The sequence below is a fragment of the Helianthus annuus genome, chromosome 7 (assembly GCF_002127325.2).
Source record: "Helianthus annuus cultivar XRQ/B chromosome 7, HanXRQr2.0-SUNRISE, whole genome shotgun sequence".
Lineage (NCBI taxonomy): Eukaryota > Viridiplantae > Streptophyta > Magnoliopsida > Asterales > Asteraceae > Helianthus > Helianthus annuus.
In genome coordinates, this window is record NC_035439.2 from 125,468,022 (window position 1) to 125,486,723 (window position 18,702).

An 18,702-nucleotide genomic window follows, 5' to 3' on the forward strand; every position below is an offset into this window, starting at 1 on the left:
TGTTTGTAACGTGTTAACTCTGTGTAACCATACGTGCTTTACTTGAACCAAACCTGACTCGTAATGGTAACCCTGTTAGGACGTGATTGACCACTCTTAATTCAAGTAACTTTGGTATAATCTGCCGAGCAAACCAAGGTGAGTTCATTGCATTTCTCTAGCATGCGTCCCGGTGGTTTGGGACAACTGGTAAACATTTGGAAGGGAAACTCTGGGTAAACAATTAAATTGGGTCTTGGTTATTGTACATGGGATCGATCATTACCAATGCTCGGTTAGGAGCATTGGGGTTGTTAAGGGGCACACTCCCCGGATACATATGGGCACACTCCCTAGGGTATCTAGCATGAGCAACATCGTATCGCAACGTTGAATCGCATTAACATACATATGGTAACAAAACACGTTAACAAAACCTTGAACTCACCAGCGTAGTCTGACACACTTGTTTGCATGCTTGTAGGTCGTTAACTTTGGAACATGGACTTGCTATCTGGGAGTGCTGGAGTGGTCATGGATCGAGGCTTTCGGATTATCTTATATTGATACATTGGTTTAAGTGTTATTACGAAACATTTGCTAGATAATTTATTATATGCTTCCGCTACACAACTTTTGAGAATTGATATCATGTTGACATCTTATTCTAGTAATTAATGTCATGACTTGTTTAAATATTTATCATTGGTTCAATGTGATTGGTGGCTCGAACTCTGATGCGTAACACGCCTCGCGGGGTTTCCGCAGGTGGAATTTTGGGGGTGTTACAAATAAAGTTTAGAAACTACCACAAAACCGTTGTTTGAAAACATCAAATACCGAATTAAGTTACAAACCATGACGTGTTTAAACGAGTTCATAAAGACTCAACAAAAGTACTTGAATAAAACTTGAGTTTAGAATTATGTATCCCGTCCAGGAAAGGAATACACCCTCTAAACTCAACAACCCTGGATAACATCTTTTATTCAAACGCAGCTTGACACATCCCGCCATATCTACTAGTTCCCTGAAATACATGTAGTTTGAAAAATCAACAAAAGTTGAGCGAGTTCATGTGTATGTGAGTATGTATAAACCTTTAAAGTATGTGTGTATGCATGAAAGTCCCTGGTATGTAGCAATTAAGGAAAAAGAGATCACCAATGGTTTGCAAGACCATTGATATGTGTGAAATGGTGCAGGAAAACTCAAACCTAGCAAATTTGTACCGGGCCTCCGGCTGGAAGACATAGTCACCACTATGGGCCACCATGGTCCCCATGGGTGTGGGCTCGCTACACCCAAATAGATCTATCACTCATGTCCCTCGGTCCTATGACGAGGATTAATGGCCTTAAGTGTCGTACCCACCCTTCACATGATCTAGTAGTAAACCCTCCTTAAGCTAGTTATACCATGTAATAAACGTTTGTAATAATTGTAACATGTATTTCACCCCCGAAGTACAAAACTGAAAACAGTTAAAAGAAAAGGGGGACATGAACTCACAGTAGTGCGTCTTCTGCTCGTAACTCAAACTCTGTCAGCTACACGACAACCTACAACGTACTAACGTCTATTAGACGAACGGGTCGTGCCTTGGCTTAGAGTTTAACGTTTTGAGTTGCGTTTCTTATCTCTCCGAATATTATTCCAAGTTATAATTATTTGTTAAAATAATAATTATTTTAACTTTAAATTATATTTAATTTTTGGAATAATTGTTTAATCAATATCTTGTATTAATACTTCTCAAGTATTTTAACTTCGTATTTCCTTCCCAAGGATGGCGGTATTTATACATGTGTATTGTAGTTCCGAAATATATTTTTAAGTCTCACTTAGAAAATATATATAACTTATTTGTCCAAAATAATAATGTACTCCCAAGAAAATATATATTTTTCCAAAAATAATATATTTTCACTTCTTGTATCCAAACAATATTTACCAAAAATATATTTGTAAAAGTATTTTCCGGAATATTTCATAAGTTACGTTTTAGCGTTCGGTTCCACAATATCAAGTGTGTAACTTAAATATTTATTCCTTGTAATTTTTTGTATTATTTTGGAGTTGTAAATGTCATGGTAATTTGTAAGTTATATTATTTTACCCTAAAATAATATAACTATTCCACAAAATAAACAAATATCCACACAAGTGTCTTAATATAAAATATATATATTTACCCATTTTATTACAAAAAATCAACCTCCGATACTTTGTATTTTTGTTACAAAAATTATGGCGAGATTTATATTTGAAAAACATAGTTTAAAATATACTAGTAAACACTTGTCTAGAAAATATTTTCTAAGTGTTGGAATTTTTGGAAAATTTCGCCATAGTTTCCTTTGTAAATGGGGGTGTCCATGTTATTTAGCATATCATTTTCTTTTCCAAAAATCATTCAAACAATCAACAGTCATACCCTAAACATCTTATACTTACCAAGTGTAAAAACAATACACTTTACATAGTAACATGAACTTGATCTTTCATAAAAACGCGTAGTAACTTGGTAAAGTGTTTAGTGGGTTTAGTTACCCTCCAACGTGTGTTTACTTCATTTAAAATCTCATTCTTGAAAATATTTGGTGTTTACAACTTGTAAACAAAATTTTCAAAAATGTTTATCCATAACATCTTCTTGTTTTTCTAGTGTCTCCATACTTATTTCATTTCCAAAAAATGGCGTAAGTGCAAGAAAAGTCATGATCTTTCAAAAATTGTCTTTTGAACTTGGTTTGTTTGGAACCTCATTTGTAAATCTCGGATCCATATGATCATCCATTCACTTTGTTTACTTATATTTCAAGAAGTCATCTTATTATCAAGTTCATATCTTTATTAGAAGATGATTATTTTATGTAGAGACATAATTATCTCCTAACTTGTTAAATCATGTTTTTAATCATAATCTAACAAGTTCAATATGATGATCAACATCATATTATCAAGAGATCAACAAGCAATCATCAACATATTCAAAACAACATCATTCTCACAATATTACATCATGTTTCATCAACTTTTCATCTTATGTAAAGCTTTATGTTCATGATTTATGTGTATGTTCATTAGTGTTCTTGTGTTAATCATTAAACAACAACTTTTAACCACTAAAATATGAAGTAAACAAGAGTTTATAAGGATCTTACAACTAGCTTAAAGCTAGGGAAGAACAAGATGAAGATTGAGCGGATAATAGCACACAAGAGAGGTCCTCCAAGATCCGTGAACACCGAGCCTCCTAAATCACCTTGTTACACCTTGAGAAGGCCTTGGAATGGATGCTTGATGATCGAAAAATGGTGGTGTATGTAGGGGTATGTTCGGCCGAGCTTAATGAGGGGAAGAAGAGAGAAGGGTTGAAGTGTTGTGATAAGTGAGGAAGATGGTGATCTTATAATCTCATGATTCTTTTGTCCAAAGGTCCCTATGTTCCCTTAAGTACACTCAAGATCACATCAAGATCTAAATGAATATTATGGAAGATTTAGTAGAGATTTAAGTGATCTTGTGGTGGGGCCACTAGTGTGGGCCGTAAGTTACCAAGGGGGGGGGGGTAAATTGTAAATTTTAGATGGTAAAAGGTAATTAGTGGAAGGTTAAGGTAAAAGTGTCTTGTGTTTAAGTGTTTCATGTATTATGTAATATGTTTAAGTGTTCGGGAACCAATACTAGCTCAGAAAAATAAAAACAATGCTTTTTGCAATATTTTAGTGTTCCGCGTAATGTCCGGTTGTTCGGTTAGATACCGATCCGTTAAAGTGTCAAGGTATACCGTATAGTGTCTTTTATGTAACCTTTTGTGACACTTTTAATTCCCGACACTTAGGAAAGCATACAGGACCATTTTGCCATGTTTTTGCACATTACTAGCATGTTAAAATGCTGAATTTTGATGATAAATGCAGAATTCTGCACTTTGAGTGGGTTTTAGGCACTTTCCGGCACCTAAACTATCACCTAGTGACGCAGTTTTATGGTCCTCACTTCCCTACACTCCATACTAGTGTAGTACCTTGTCTCTGGCTCATACTGGGCCTCAAAACATTGTCTGTCTATGTACTGGCACTGTCAGTATATTTCTGAGTTATCCGCTCACTGTGCTAACTGTGCTTTGTGCATCAAGTATGTCACTAAAGTTTGTATGTAATAAATGGTGTGACAGTATGAAATGTGATGCACATGTATGTATGATACAGAAATCATAAAGCAGTTTATATCATCAGTTGTAATTAAGCACAGTCATTAAGCATAAATTTAATATTAATTAATTGTACGGATACCTGTAATTATGAGGGTTGTCACAGACGTCTTATCTGAATTTGTCTCTGAATGCTAAAGCATTATATTTCTTCTTAATGTTTCATACCTCTTACTGGTTCGGTACTTAATGGTTTAGATCTCTTACTGGTTAAGCATTTACCCATTCAGGAGTTGTTAAACAGTCACTCAAACTGCCTACGAACCATATTAAATCATCCGAGCCAGATTGAAATCACTTTCAAAACATGTTTTAAGGTTAAGAACTAAATCAAAGACCTACAACAGCCGGATTCAATACTAGAAGAATTACGGTGAGCTAATATTGTTAAAGAGACGATAATTGACCAGAGATAGTTAAGGAAATGGTAAAGCCTTGGTTTTGTAAACGATGCCTCAAACACGTCTTATGCGATGGAGAAAACACATTCGAGAAGGTGATTGACAATCCCATGAAGCATATTCACGCATGCAGCCATCATATTTCCTGAAGTGTTACAAGAGGGACAGGGTTGGGACTCACCTAGGACACGACAGCCAAACAAACGAACAAAAGTACCAAGTAAAATCACACTCATAGATAAGCTATTGGTAGGATAGAGACGAGCCTTTCCTCTATTCCAGGATACAGAGAGGTTGCTCTCGCTGAGACCCCAACTCCAAAAATCTTTCTTGACATGTAGAGCATAGCATCCAAAATAATAGTGTGGCATAAGAAATCCAACAAGATAGTAATAATAGTAATCAGAAGAAAACGCATGTTGAGAAAACCATAGTAGTAACAAATAAACGAGTACACATGCATGACTAATACTGAGGCCAAGACGAAACTGAGGTTACATAATCAGATTTAGATAACATAGATGGCGCATTTTTAGTCATACCAATTAAAAAGTATTTTCTATTCGCAAAACTACCTAATCACAACATTACAAGTATAACTACCTAACCAAGACATTTTCTTAATAAGTACAACTATCTAAGGTCATTAGGTATACTATGCCCCTTCATTCCACGTAGGCGTCTTTAACACCTGCATCATCCATAACGCCCTTCACGCCCCTCGAAAAAATGGTCTCCCTCCATTAACACCCCTCTAAAATAAATATTAAATTGATTGTGTATATGTTAAGGACCCACCCAAGAATTTTTCATCCTTGTTAACACGCTGACTCTTTCAACACTCTGAAACGCCTATGGAGGAGTGGTATTTAACGCCCTTAACTCCACATGGCATCTTTAACGCATGGTGGTGTTACAACCCAAGGCCTAATAAGAAAAAAATACGTTCCTAAATCGGTATACTTATATAAATGCATGACAAATGCATTGCATTAAGGGGGTAGGGGCGCCCATCACTCACCAGACACTCATCACTCACAACATCCAATCAATTTCCGCCATGTCATCGAGCATTATTCCATCACTGGTGATGGATTTTAGTGGAAATGTCCATCAGTCACCACACACTCATCTCCATCATCAAAATCATTCACAAAACAACAAAACAACACGTGTTCATGGCCACACGTTTTATTCTTCACGCGTGATAAAAGGCAGTGGCGGCGGTGTTTCATTAGCTTCCACGCGTGAACAATCAATGATCACGGGGCGCCCCATCCTCTCTAAGTAATGAACTCTCAGGTCAAACATCATCATCTTGCCTACTTTAAGCTAAACATTTTCTTTAGTGATTTGTGTACATCAAATTTACTTAGCATACAAAAAGTACAATCAAAGACCACATAGTACCACATCCAACAAGGGTTTGTTGTGTTAGATGTAACTTTGTTGTATACAAATCACATGTCGAATAACGCGGTGATGAAGTTTCAGATTCCAACTTTTAACACTGTTCTTTCCATATCCGGCCCGACACTTTGAGCTTCAACTCCTGGCCATCTCCACCAGAAAAGAACAACGCTACATTCCTCGTTATAATCAGCCCGTCAAGACTGTCACGAACCGTTTTGTGACTGTCGCGAATGCTTCTCGGGATTCCTTGCCATTTCATTTTCCTTCCATTTCCTCCAACCTCGAGGCTGTAGCTGAATTTATTCGCGTCGTTTTCATCCCCCATGAAACGCAAAAACGCCATGTAGACTGGCGTTGTTCCCAGATGAAACGCTTCGAAATGCAAGCAAAATTGGTACCCAAAGCAGTTGAAAACCTGCATCCAGATAATACTTATTGTTACTATGATCGCCAAAACGAAGAAAAAGAGTAAAGTACACGGATGGTCCCTGTGGTTTACCAAACTTTTGGATTTGGTCCCTAGCTTTCCAAAAGTACACGGATGGTCCCTACGTTTTGCACTTTGTAATGCTTTTAGTCCCAAACTTTTTTCGAAACATGGATGGTCCTTGTGGTTTGCACTTTGTTACACATTTAGCCTCTAACTTGGACCTGCTGAAACCTTTAGATGTACTGGCTGGGGACTAAATGCGTTACGAAGTGCAACACAGGGACTATCCGTGTACTTTTGAAAAGCTAGGGACCAAATCCAAAATTTTGGTAAACCACAGGGACCATCTGTGTACTTTACTGCGAAGAAAAATATGTTGCTATTTCTAATACGTGTGTATATATGTAAATATACGATAAGAGAGATCTTACGGTTAACATCCAAGTAGCATTCTCAATTTCATGAGGATTCGGCTTCACATAACGGTGATTGAAACTACATCCATCGTGCATATCAACATTGTGATCGGCTTTGAGATGCGCCACAATGAACGGTATATTACCGGTGACGGGACATTCCACACCTGCGTAAGGACAATTATACCCCCGGTGCTTGCAGTTCTTCTCATGCCTGATTCTGCTATGATACGGTAAAATATCTTGGCACCCGTAACAACTGTACTTGCAAGGCAGCTCAATCGACTCCGCAACTTTCTCCAAAGCTAAACACCGTATATTTCCGAGCTCTTCACGACACATCGGGCAAACATTTTGCACTTTCGTTTTACAAACGACACAGATCGTGTGACCGTTTGGACACTGCGTAAAAAGATCTTATTACAACACAATCCATAAACAGTATTTAATATTCGTATTCACATTAGCATTGGTTATGATATGTATACCTGATGAATGGGTGGGTACATTACGGTTACGCACACCGGACACTTAAGCAGCTCATGCACACCGCTGTTTGACGTCATTCCGAGCCTACCACTGGCAGAACCGCACGATCTGAGGCTGCTTTTGACACCGTAATCAGTGCATGATTCGGTTACATCCTCGTAAACGTTACCTCCCGGAGCCATACTTTTGCTGTCGGGTGCCGTTTGACTCGCTTCTGACAGTTGTAATTATAACAAAATCGTTACATTCTTGCTATATTTGAACATTTCGTTTTTATTTCATTAAAAAGATCTTAATTGCAAGCATGAACAGAAGAAATTTACATATATGACATACTAAGTTAACTATTATATACAAATGTATAAGATTTTAACAACCTATTCAACACAACTGCAACATATATGACATACTAGGTTAACTATGAACTATCATATACAAATGTAAAAGATTTTAACAACCTGTTCAACACAACAGTTAACAAACAACATCAGAAATTCTGGTCACAACCCTAAAAAAATCCTATCTTTTTTTTCCACCCAAATGAAATAAACCATTTTCACCTCTTTAATCACCAAACCCACATGAAATTCATCAAATCAAACCTACCCAGAAAGCAAAAAAAAAAAAAAAAATCCTCATAAAACCAGAAATTCTGGTCAAAACCCAAAAAAAAAATCTGAATTTTTTTCCCACCCAGATGAAATAAGACCATTTTCACCTCTTTAATAATCAAACCGACATCAAATTCATTAAATTAAACACACCCAGAAAGCAAATAACTCATAAAACCATAAATTTTGGTCAAAACCCTAAGAAAGATCCAATCTTTTTTCCACCCAGATGAAACAAACCCATTTTCACATTTTTAATCACCAAACCCACATCAAATTCATCAAATTAAACATACCCAGAAAGCAAAATACTCATAAAGATAGCTAAGAAGCAAGAACTAACCAAGAACAGCAAACCCCAGATGATAATATTTCAGTACCTATAACCCAAGATCAAGAAACCCATGAGCAATTAAGGGTTTTGTTGTAATGGCACATCAAGATTGGGTTTTTAATAGATGAGACAGATCGAATGCATTTAATGAAATGAAGATCTGTGTAAACTTGAAATCCCAGGTTTCATTCAATTGTGTGAATTGTGGGACGGTTGAGATTGAAATAAATATTGGGATTGTGTTTAACAGCTAAGGGGATTGATTGCACAAACAATGGTTTCAAATGTTTGTTCTTGTCTTGTTTTGAATTTAGATTTGGCTTCATGTTATCATTTTAACTTTTATTTACTAGAAAAACTCCATCACAATAAATGTGACTTTTTAAATATATTTATATTTTTAAAAACGATGACGACTTTAGCTATTTACCCTTGCGTGCGGCAGCTACAAGTTTAGTTTGTATATTCGTTGTTAGCCGTCAATAGATTTAATTTTAAAAGTAATTATTGACAGTCTTAACTATTAAAATACTGGTCTCAAATGGACCTTAACTAACAGAATCCTAACGCTGGTCGTGGAAAAACGTTTTTTGCCGGAAAACTCAATCTTTTCGTCCCAAAAGTAACATTAGTTCGGACCTTTAGGAACTTTTTTCTAATAAAAGCCCAAATTATTGAGGTCGACAGAAAACTCAACATTTTCGTCCCAAACCTCTTTGTAATCTTAGATCGGACCTTTAGAAACCCTTTTTCTAGTAAAAGCCCCAATTATTGAGGTCGCCAGAAAACTCAACATTTTCGACCGAAACCTCTTTGTAATCTTAGATCGGACCTTTAGAAACCTTTTTCTAGTAAAAGCCCCAATTATTGAAGACGCTGGAAAACTCCTTTTTGGCCGGAAAACTTAACATTTTCGTCCCAAACCTCTTTGTAACCTTAGATCAGACCTTTAGGAACTTTTTTACGGAAAAAACGTTTTTTCAACGACCGACAGCTAACGCCATTAGGGTTTCTTTAGTCAGGGTTCAATGGATGCCAATATGTTAACAGTTGGGATTGCCAGGGATTAATTTTGAAGTTAGAACTGTTGGTGGCCAACGACGAATAGTTGAGATTATTAAAATCAAATACTTCTAAAAAATAAAATATATGTTTACAAGAGAACTTGGTTTAATTACGCAAAACGTGTCTTGTTTAACCAAGTGGTAAAGTGGTAGCAAGTCTAAGAACATATGAACATGTGTTTTGCATCGATGGTTATGGAAAAATAAAGAGTAAATTCTTTTTTGAGTTTCTGCGTTTTGGTAATTCTAGCTACTTAAGTCTATTTTCAAATTATTAACTATCTAAGCATCTAATTTTTTTAATTGTAATTATCTTAGAGGGTGTTAAGGATCATGTTTTGAAGTGATTATTTGATTATTGCGTTTGTAAAACATAAATAATCTAAAAAAGTGTTCGGACGAAAAAGTGATTATCTGCCTCCAAAACGCAGTTTTGGAGAAGCATGTACCTACATGCTTCTTCAAAACGCAGTTTTGAAAACGCATAATCTATTTTGAAAACGTAACACCAAACACCCCCTTAGTCCAATTGATTATTTCTGTTAGATTTTCTGAAATGACCATAATTATTATTACTAAAGCAAAAAAAAAATATATTTTATATATAACCCCACCCTCATCCCTCTCTCTTCGGTGCTTGCTTTCTCTTTCTCTCTACGGTACCCTCTCTTTGTTACTATATATATATATATATATATATATATATATATATATAATACTCCCGCTCTATATCTATCTGATCTCTTACTTTATCTTGCAGATTGCACCATCCCCTCTTCATGGATCTGCTTCATATCAGAAAACCGAGGTTTGTAAGATGGAAGTTGAAATGCTAGAGCAGTGGTGATCTATAGCCGGAGTTTTTGGTTTTGGTGTGGTGGGTGATTAGGGCTTCTGATACGGGTCAAGTATCATAAATCCGAAAAAAAGCTGCAACTCATGCATTACACCCACGTCTTCAATGCAGTTATTTTAGTATATTTATTATTTCCTTATGCATGCACGTTTAATTATAGTTATTCTATTTTTATGTTTTAGTGGCCCACATTGCACGTTTCCCTTTTTATCAGTTTGCATGTATGTATTTAAGAACCATTTGAGTTATAAAAAGTAGAAGAAAATTTGCAAAAAAGTTATATTTGTTTCTATCTATCCCTCTCTATTTCTATTTAGAGGTTGACCCACTAAAGGGTTGCAACATTGGTGCTTTCATTCTTGAACTCACACATGGCTCCAAAAAAAAGATACTTCCACCTCAACCACTCATGAAGTTTCTCAACCGATCTTTGACCGGCTCGATGCCACTACCACCCATATGACCACTCAATTTGCTGCACTCCACACCACCCTCAACACTGCCTTAGCAGCCCTCACCGAGGCAATCTCCAAACTTCCAACCGACACAGCCGTCGCCGTCGCTAGTCTTGTTCCCCCATCACAGCCACCACCGAACACCACAACCCCGCCAAACAACCCTTCGCCGAACAATCCACCGCCGAACAACCCTCCGCCGAACAACCCTCCACCGATCAACTCCGCCATAAGAACACCCAAAATTCACCTTCCAACATTTGACGGCTCCAACCCACTTGACTGGGTCTTTCAAGCAGAGAACTATTTTACGTTCTATAATGTTCCGGTCAACCAACGCCTCGCAATTGTCTGTTTCTATTTCGTTGGTGAAGCATTATCATGGTACAAACATTTGCACAATAACCACCTGTTGGGTACTTGGCTGGAATTTTTGCGGGCCCTTGAACTCCGGTTCGGCCCTTCCACTTATGAAAACCACCAGGCTACATTGTTTAAGCTTCACCAAACAACCTCGGTGATTGCTTATCAAGCTGAGTTTGAGAAGATTAGCAACCGTGTTGTCGGCTTGACACCGGAAGTCTTGAAGAATTGTTTTATCTCGGGTTTCAAACAAGAAATTCAATCTGAACTCACCTTACATCACCCTCGAACCCTCAATGATGCCTACTCGATTGCTAAGCTTCTAGAAGATAAAATTAACGCCGGTCTTTTTGACACAAACCGTTCGGGCTCGCCACCTTTGTCAACCGAACCAACCCAAACCCAGTCCTTGTTGGGTGCTCCTTCCACTTCGGCACAACCACTACCCATCAAGAAGCTTACGGTCGCTGAAATGCAGACACGCCGAGCTGCGGGTCTTTGTTTTAACTGCGACGGACGTTATCAACCAGGTTACCGTTGTCAACCTCCTAAATTTCTGTTCATGCAAGCGGATACCGGTCCACCTTGGCTCGGTCTTGAGGACAAGCCCGTTTTTGAGGAGGGGAGAATTGATACGGGTCAAGTATTATAAATCCGAAAAAAAGCTGCAACTCATGCATTACACCCACGTCTTCAATGCAGTTATTTTAGTATATTTATTATTTCCTTATGCATGCACGTTTAATTATAGTTATTCTATTTTTATGTTTTAGTGGCCCACGTTGCACGTTTCCCTTTTTATCAGTCACATGTATGTATTTAAGAACCATTTGAGTTATGAAAAGTAGAAGAAATTTTGCAGAAAGTTATATTTGTTTCTATCTATCCCTATGTACTTCTATTTAGAGGTTGACCCACTTAAGGGTTGCAACAGCTTCCGATAGGGGGTGGATATATGATGGTGGTGGAGATGTTCAATGGCGAGTGAATGGGGATTGGCAATTGCGGTAGTGTGTAAGTGGTGATGAAGGTCGTTTTTCAGTTGGCGAATGCTGGTGGTTTACGGTGGATGTTGGGATCAATGTTGGTATTGGTGTTTGTTGAAGTAGGATCATAACTAGGTATAGGTGTACGTGGTGATTGTGATTAAGAGGTGATGGTGAATGCATGGTAGATTTCAGTGGTAATGATGATTTATGCCTTATGGTGTAATAATGGTGGTGGTAAGATGGTTGTGGATGATAATGGTGGTAAGAGACAATGATGATTTATGCCTTATGGTAATGATGGTGGTGGTTTACGTTGGTGGTGTCCTCGGTTGTAGAATGTGGTGGTAGGTGGTTTGGAGATGGTGGTGTGTTGTTGAGTCGGTGCCGTCGGTGGACAACGGTGGTGTGATGGTATGATGGTTTGTGTTTGAGGGAGAAAGAAGAAGGTTACACCATCCGCTCTCGTTGTTTCTATTGTTATTCGAGGCTACTTGAGAAGATTTGTTTGAAACATAACAAAATAATTTGGTGAAATTAGGGAAAAATTGGAAGAGATGAAATTGTTGGGGTTGAAGAGAATGGGAAGAAACCCTAGATAAGATGAGCGAAGGTGGTGGCTGGTGACGGGGATGATAAGAGTATTATAGCCATTTCATAAAGGCAAATTGGATTTAAATAATCAAATCCGGCTGTTTTTGGCCAATAATAATCCTAACTGAGTTTATTCCCGACAGTGGTCCAACCTTTTTCATTTAGTTTGTATAATGGCCCGCCATTATAAAAACCACAACATAGTTAGGTTTTTTTTCTTCGAATTACAAACTGGTGTTTTAGGGCTTTTGATCAGAACGAGAATACGAGTCGATTGATGTAAAATTTACCTTGAAACAGTGCTCCAAACGACGAAAATGATGCTTCAATTTGGGTGTTTAAACTTCCAATTAACAAAAATCAAGTCGTGGAGCACCGTTTCGAGGTAAGTTTTACATCAATTAACTCGTATCCTTGTTTTGATCAAAAGCTCTAAACATCGGTTTGTAATTCGGAAAAAAACTAACTTCGTTAAGTTATTTTTAACGGCGGACCATTATATAAACAAAATGAAAAATGGTTGGACCACTGGCTGGAATAAACTCAGTTGGGATTATTATTGGTCAAAGACAGTTAGATTAGATTATTTAAATCCAACTTGCCTGTGATAAAAAGATTAACCAAGAAAATCTACCAAAGGTAGTCAATTAGACTCAAATTGGTGCTAGGGGTGTTTAAAAAACTCGTGGCTCGCAGCTCGCTCGAAAAAAGTTTGAAAAAAGCTCGGCTCGAAATTGGCTCAGTTATAAACGAGACATCTCGGTTCGGCTCGGTTTGTAAACGATCCGAGCTCGAGCTTGGCCAGGCTCGGTTCGTGAGCCGACTCGATAAGGTTTACATCCTTCATTTTTTTTTGTCCCACATCGTGCAGAAAACAAAAACTGAGGGAGTATCTCCCTTATAAAAGAAGGTAAAGAAAATGTATAAAAGGAGCTAACTATTTATACTTACATATTTAGCTATTTGGTTAAATTAAATTGCAATTATGACTCTTACTCTATGAAAAGATTCATTTTTAGTGCTTTTTAAGTAGTAAATTTTGCGGTTCTTTGTTAGTTTGAGCTAGATCTAGCCGAGCCGAGCTAGCTCGAATTTTAATCGAGTCGAGCTCGAGCCTTAAATCTGAGCTCGATTTGTAATTCGAGCTCCACTCGAGCCAGCTCGAATTGAGTTTGAGCCGAGCTCGGCTAGTTTACAGCCCTAATTGGTGCGATTATTAGTCAGTTGAACCCAGAAAATTAAAACTGTTAAATCAGGGACTTAAAAATCACTCTAAAAATAATAATAACAACAATTACATTACACTACCCTATATTAAAACACAAACTTAATGAATAGTGATTTTTATAGATCTGGGCCGTCAGTTTTGAACTTATGGTTGCATGACAGGCGTTGTTTACACTTGTCTTTCTCTGCACTTGTCATGATCTATTCTTTACAACTGTCTTTTCTATCTCTGTCTTTATCTATTAAAAATACTATGTCCTATTAATTATGGTTTACATAAAAGAAACATATATAGAGATAATAGAGAAACGAAAGTCGATCACAAGAGAGAGAGAGAGGGAGAGAGAGAGAGAGGGAGAGGGAGAGAGAGAGGTGATCAGAAAAAGAGTGGTGGAGAAGGTGGATCGACGGGAAGTGGACGCCGACGGCGGCGGTAGTAGGGCTTCAATACCGTTCTCTGGCGACCTAGAGATCATCCGTAGGTTGCAAATGGCGGTTTAAAGATCTAGCCACCAAGCTCCGAGGATACCATGCATGTGCGTTTTCACTTAGATTGGTGGATGTGAGTTCCTGGAAACCATAGGGTCGTTACTTTGATGTGACATATCAGGTTAAGGGTTGTGATCTTGTTAAACATAAATAGTAAATAAAATAATAAAAGTGAAAATACTAACAACAAATATAACCATAAAAAAATGAAGAAGGGAGGAACCTCCAAGAATTAAACGCGAAACTTGTGAGTGCATATGTCTATTGCTTGCGTCAATAACGTATCGTAGCTGAGCAAATGTTCAAGACTAGGGATCAAAGTGTAAAATATAATGTTCTAGTGTAAAGAGTAGGTTCGCACGGATGGACTAAAGTTCATCCGCACGGATCAACACAACATGCGCTGATCTAGGGTTAATCAGATAATGTGCATTCGTACGAACCAAAACATGCGCATCCATACGAATTAGTTAATGGTGTTCCGCTACAAGTTGTTCATCCGTAGTTGTAGGTTCGTACGAACCTAGATCCATCCGTTGTTAATCTCATATGGATCTACTGTTTCTATAAATACTAATGTAGGGTCTTGTCATTTGTAACTTTGCTGACTTAGAGGGGAAACTCTGTCAGTTTGATTTCGTGGTTCTGTAACGTTCTATAATCAATAGAAATCATAGTTTAATTACTTCTTCGTGTTCAATCTACTCTAGTACACGAATTCCGCACGTGATACTAGATCAAACATTCAATCGGAGTGTTAGAGATCGATCCTCAAGACACACGTTCAAAACTACTTTGTGGAGGTTTGGGACGACAACCATCTAGACGCGGTTGAGTTTGGGTTTTATTCGAGAAAAATAACTATACAATCCGTATTACACGTGCAATAAACTGAATGATAGAGTTACTATTCATGTTTTTCAAAATTGTGTTATAACTAGTAATGGAGCTCGCGCTTCGCAGCGGGATCGTAGCTACGCTGGCGAGGATGTATTTGTTACTTGATATATCAATGATATATTATAGACAATGCAAGCTTTAAACAAAACGACGGTAAAAATAAGCAATCAACACGGTTAGGTAAACGTGTCTAGAGTCTAAAATTAGCTTTAACTATATAAGGTAAATAAAAAAAATAGTTAAATTTGTAACTTGGTATATTAAAAGGTAAATATAGACCATGTAGGCTTTAAACTATACGACAATAAAAATAAGCAAACAACACGATTAAGTAAACATGTATAAAGTTAAAAGGTAGTCTTAATTATAATAAAAAAGAGTTAAACTTATAAAAAGGATAAAAGAACAAATATTTGTTTAAAAAAGGAAAAAACGAACTTTATTAAATTTCAATGTATGATAACTCTATTAAAATTTAAGTTATAATTAAATCTATTAAAGTTTAAGGGTATAAACGTAAATCAACTTTAAAAAAGAAGCATAACTATTTAGGCGGCATACGATAACTCTATTAAATTCAAGAGTTAAAAATGTAAATTAACTAAAAACAAAAATATTATAACCTTGTAAGTCAAATAGAACAATTAAGTATTACTGTATTAGTACTCTTCACAATTGTGATTATTAGTATATAGAATATATATTTTATACATTGTTAAAATTATTTTATACCTAAAGTTCAAGAAAATATATGAGATTGTTTCTCATATTTTCTTTATACTTGTATTTCTGCTTTATCGTCTAATATAACCATTGGAAGTAGAATACTACATTAATGTTATATCCTCTACTTCTTTAAATAGGAAAACAACTCTAGAACAATATTCGAAGTGAATGAGACCATTCGAAGTTGAATTCAAACTAATAAATGCTCATCAAAGCATATTATGCATTCAACATATCTTCTTGTAAAAGTGTTTTTAATTTCTTATCTTTGTTTTTAAGCTATTATACCATGATTTTACGCCTTTTTATTGTATATTAAAGCACATTGCTTCAAGTTTAAGGAAATGATTAATGAAGATTAATTAAAGGAGTAACAAATTTGGAGGAATTGAATATTCTATTTTGTGTTGATAGTTGATAGAATAAAATGAATTTCATATTCGACTCTTTTCTATTATCTTGTTTGGATTGTAAATTTGTTAAGGTAACTAAAAAATAATTAATGATAAATGACATAATAACTACCTATCTAATCTCTTTATATAATTTCATTTAATCTCTTTATATAATTTCAAAACTATTAAAATCTTTTTCAATTTTATTAATTAGAGGGATATTAGATTTAAATAACACCAACTTTAACCAACTGATCGCACTCCTAACTTTCGATTTGCACCACACCACTCCCAACTTTCAACTTATTGGCCGATAACACTCACAAACTAACCCAACACTAACCAGTTTGCTGACATCAGCTACCACGTCACTAAACCAGTGCCGCATCAGTTGCCACGTTATCAAAAAGCCAAGTAAGATGCCACATCAACAAAAAATTTCACGTCAGATGCCACATTAACACACAAGTGCCATATCTACAAAAAACTAACTGGGTTAGTATCGGAGTGCTATTGGCCAATAATTTGAAAGTTGGGAGTGGTGTAGTCCAAATCAAAAGTTGGGAATGCTATCAGCCAATTAATGAAAATTAGGGTTATTTAAATCCAATATCCTTTAACTAGAGGTGTGCATTGGGTTGGTCTAGGCCTTCCAGGTTGGATTGATCTCGGGTTGGGCCAGCACCGAATATGACCTTTTTTTTTTTTTTTTTTGCTAAGTTGTTTTAGATGTTTTATCAGTAACTTATAAACTGCCGTTCCAAAAAAATTAACTTATAAACCATGTACAATTCAAATTCAAATATAGAACATGACAACATAATTTAAACATTTCCATACAACATATCACAAAGCTTTCAAAATTTATTTATTTTTACCTCAAAATAAAGAAAGAGAACCAAACCGAATATACTTAATCATCTGATCTCGGGTCAGTCCAATTCAAATCCTCTTCAGGCATGTTAATTTATCATTAATTTAGTTTTTAGGAACACTTTATGTCTGCAAAAACCTTTATAAACCTTATAATTATATATACTTTTTAGTTGTTAAACTCTTATAAAATTTATAGACTGTCGACGCTAAGGACAAATATCCCAGATTTGATGAAAATGAGGACATAAAATATTGTTTGTTTCGAGAGTACTTTGGTAAAGTGTATACGCTCCATTTTAAAAGACTGTCCAATATTTTCAGTTATCCTTTTTACATAGATGACTCCTTTTTTCTTTTTTGAACTTAGTCAATGGCGGATCCAGAAACTTTTTCTAGTGGATTCGTTTTGGTAGACTTTCACTAAATTTTTCCATATCATACAAGATTATCACTAATTTTTTCCATACTGAGTGGGTTCATGTGAACCCACAAAACAGAGGCTGGATCCGCCATTGATTTTAGTGAACAAAGAAACAAACTTAAAAAGATTGTATATGTTCACATGGCATAATCATAGACATTGCTATACAACAAAAGTCATACATTTTAGGGAGTAACAAGGAGGAACAAACTTTTCCGAGTCATCTCGATGATAGTGTTGTACTGTCCTTTATCATCCGAATTAGGAGGAGGTCTGTAAACACGAGAACATGTTAAATGTTAGAATGTCTACAGAACCAACGTCTCATGTGTGGATTAACAACGATATAGAGATAATACAACTAGGGTTTATTTATTAGTGGAGAAATGAAGAAGTTAAAAAACAATAGACAACACGTAATAAATAGGAAATGCTATTTAGGCTAGTGAAAGCCCAATACATTAGAAGCTCAAGAACTTATTATGCTAACATTATGAACACTTTAACGATCAAATCAATTACACATCTCAAGTCATACACATATGCGGATGTATAAATGATCCCATCTATTGTGGGTTAAACTAGGCTATGTATATTTTTTTTTTCTTCAAGAACCGCGACACACACGCAAGCATTTTAACAGTCAAAGCAATTACACATCTCAAGTCATACACATATGTGGATGTAGAATATAGTAATATGTTCGCAGTAACAATGGGTGGTGGTCAATTGGTAAAAGCAAAACCTTTAAACACCTTAGGACGAGGAGTCTTGAGTTCAAGTCCTACAGACAACATGAATAAATAATATATCCACAGTTGGTGGAGAGGAATTAAGTGACCATCCCTTCTATTGCGGGTTAAACTAGGTTATGTCTTAGTTTTTTTTTTTTTTTTTTTTTCTCGTCAAGAACTGCAACACACATACACACACTTATTTCTACACCACCTAAAAGCAACCTAAATACTCACAATTTGAACCCTCATCTTTTTTGATTGAGGAGAATTCACCGATGCTACTGGGGCACATGCCTTTTTGACTTATGTCTTCTTTTATTC

The 18,702-nt window shown here is 36.3% G+C and overlaps 1 protein-coding gene across 2 annotated transcripts; it reads right to left on the minus strand.

Annotated features, from left to right (window-relative positions):
- Nucleotides 1-5,890: 5,890 nt before the first annotated feature.
- LOC110868470 (E3 ubiquitin-protein ligase SINAT2) lies at nucleotides 5,891-8,649 on the minus strand. 2 transcript variants are annotated; one of them, XM_022117631.1, is made up of 4 exons: nucleotides 8,302-8,649; nucleotides 7,347-7,561; nucleotides 6,874-7,260; nucleotides 5,891-6,427 (listed from the first exon to the last, which is right to left on the minus strand). In XM_022117631.1, the coding sequence occupies exons 2-4, from the start codon at nucleotides 7,527-7,529 to the stop codon at nucleotides 6,104-6,106; spliced, it is 894 nt and encodes a 297-aa protein (XP_021973323.1). In that variant the 5' UTR covers nucleotides 7,530-7,561; nucleotides 8,302-8,649; the 3' UTR covers nucleotides 5,891-6,103. The 2 variants fall into 2 exon arrangements, with proteins under 2 accessions (XP_021973323.1, XP_021973324.1); XM_022117632.2 differs by having other exon boundaries at nucleotides 8,339-8,604.
- Nucleotides 8,650-18,702: the final 10,053 nt, after the last annotated feature.

Coding starts and splice junctions, on each gene's coding strand:
- LOC110868470 (XM_022117631.1), bottom strand. CDS start 7,529: ATGGCTCCGGGAGGTAACGTTTACGAGGATGTAACCGAATCATGCACT. Junction 7,261..7,346: donor TGTACCCACCCATTCATCAG/GTATACATATCA, acceptor CTTTTTACGCAG/TGTCCAAACGGTCACACGAT. Junction 6,428..6,873: donor ATGCTACTTGGATGTTAACC/GTAAGATCTCTC, acceptor ATCTGGATGCAG/GTTTTCAACTGCTTTGGGTA.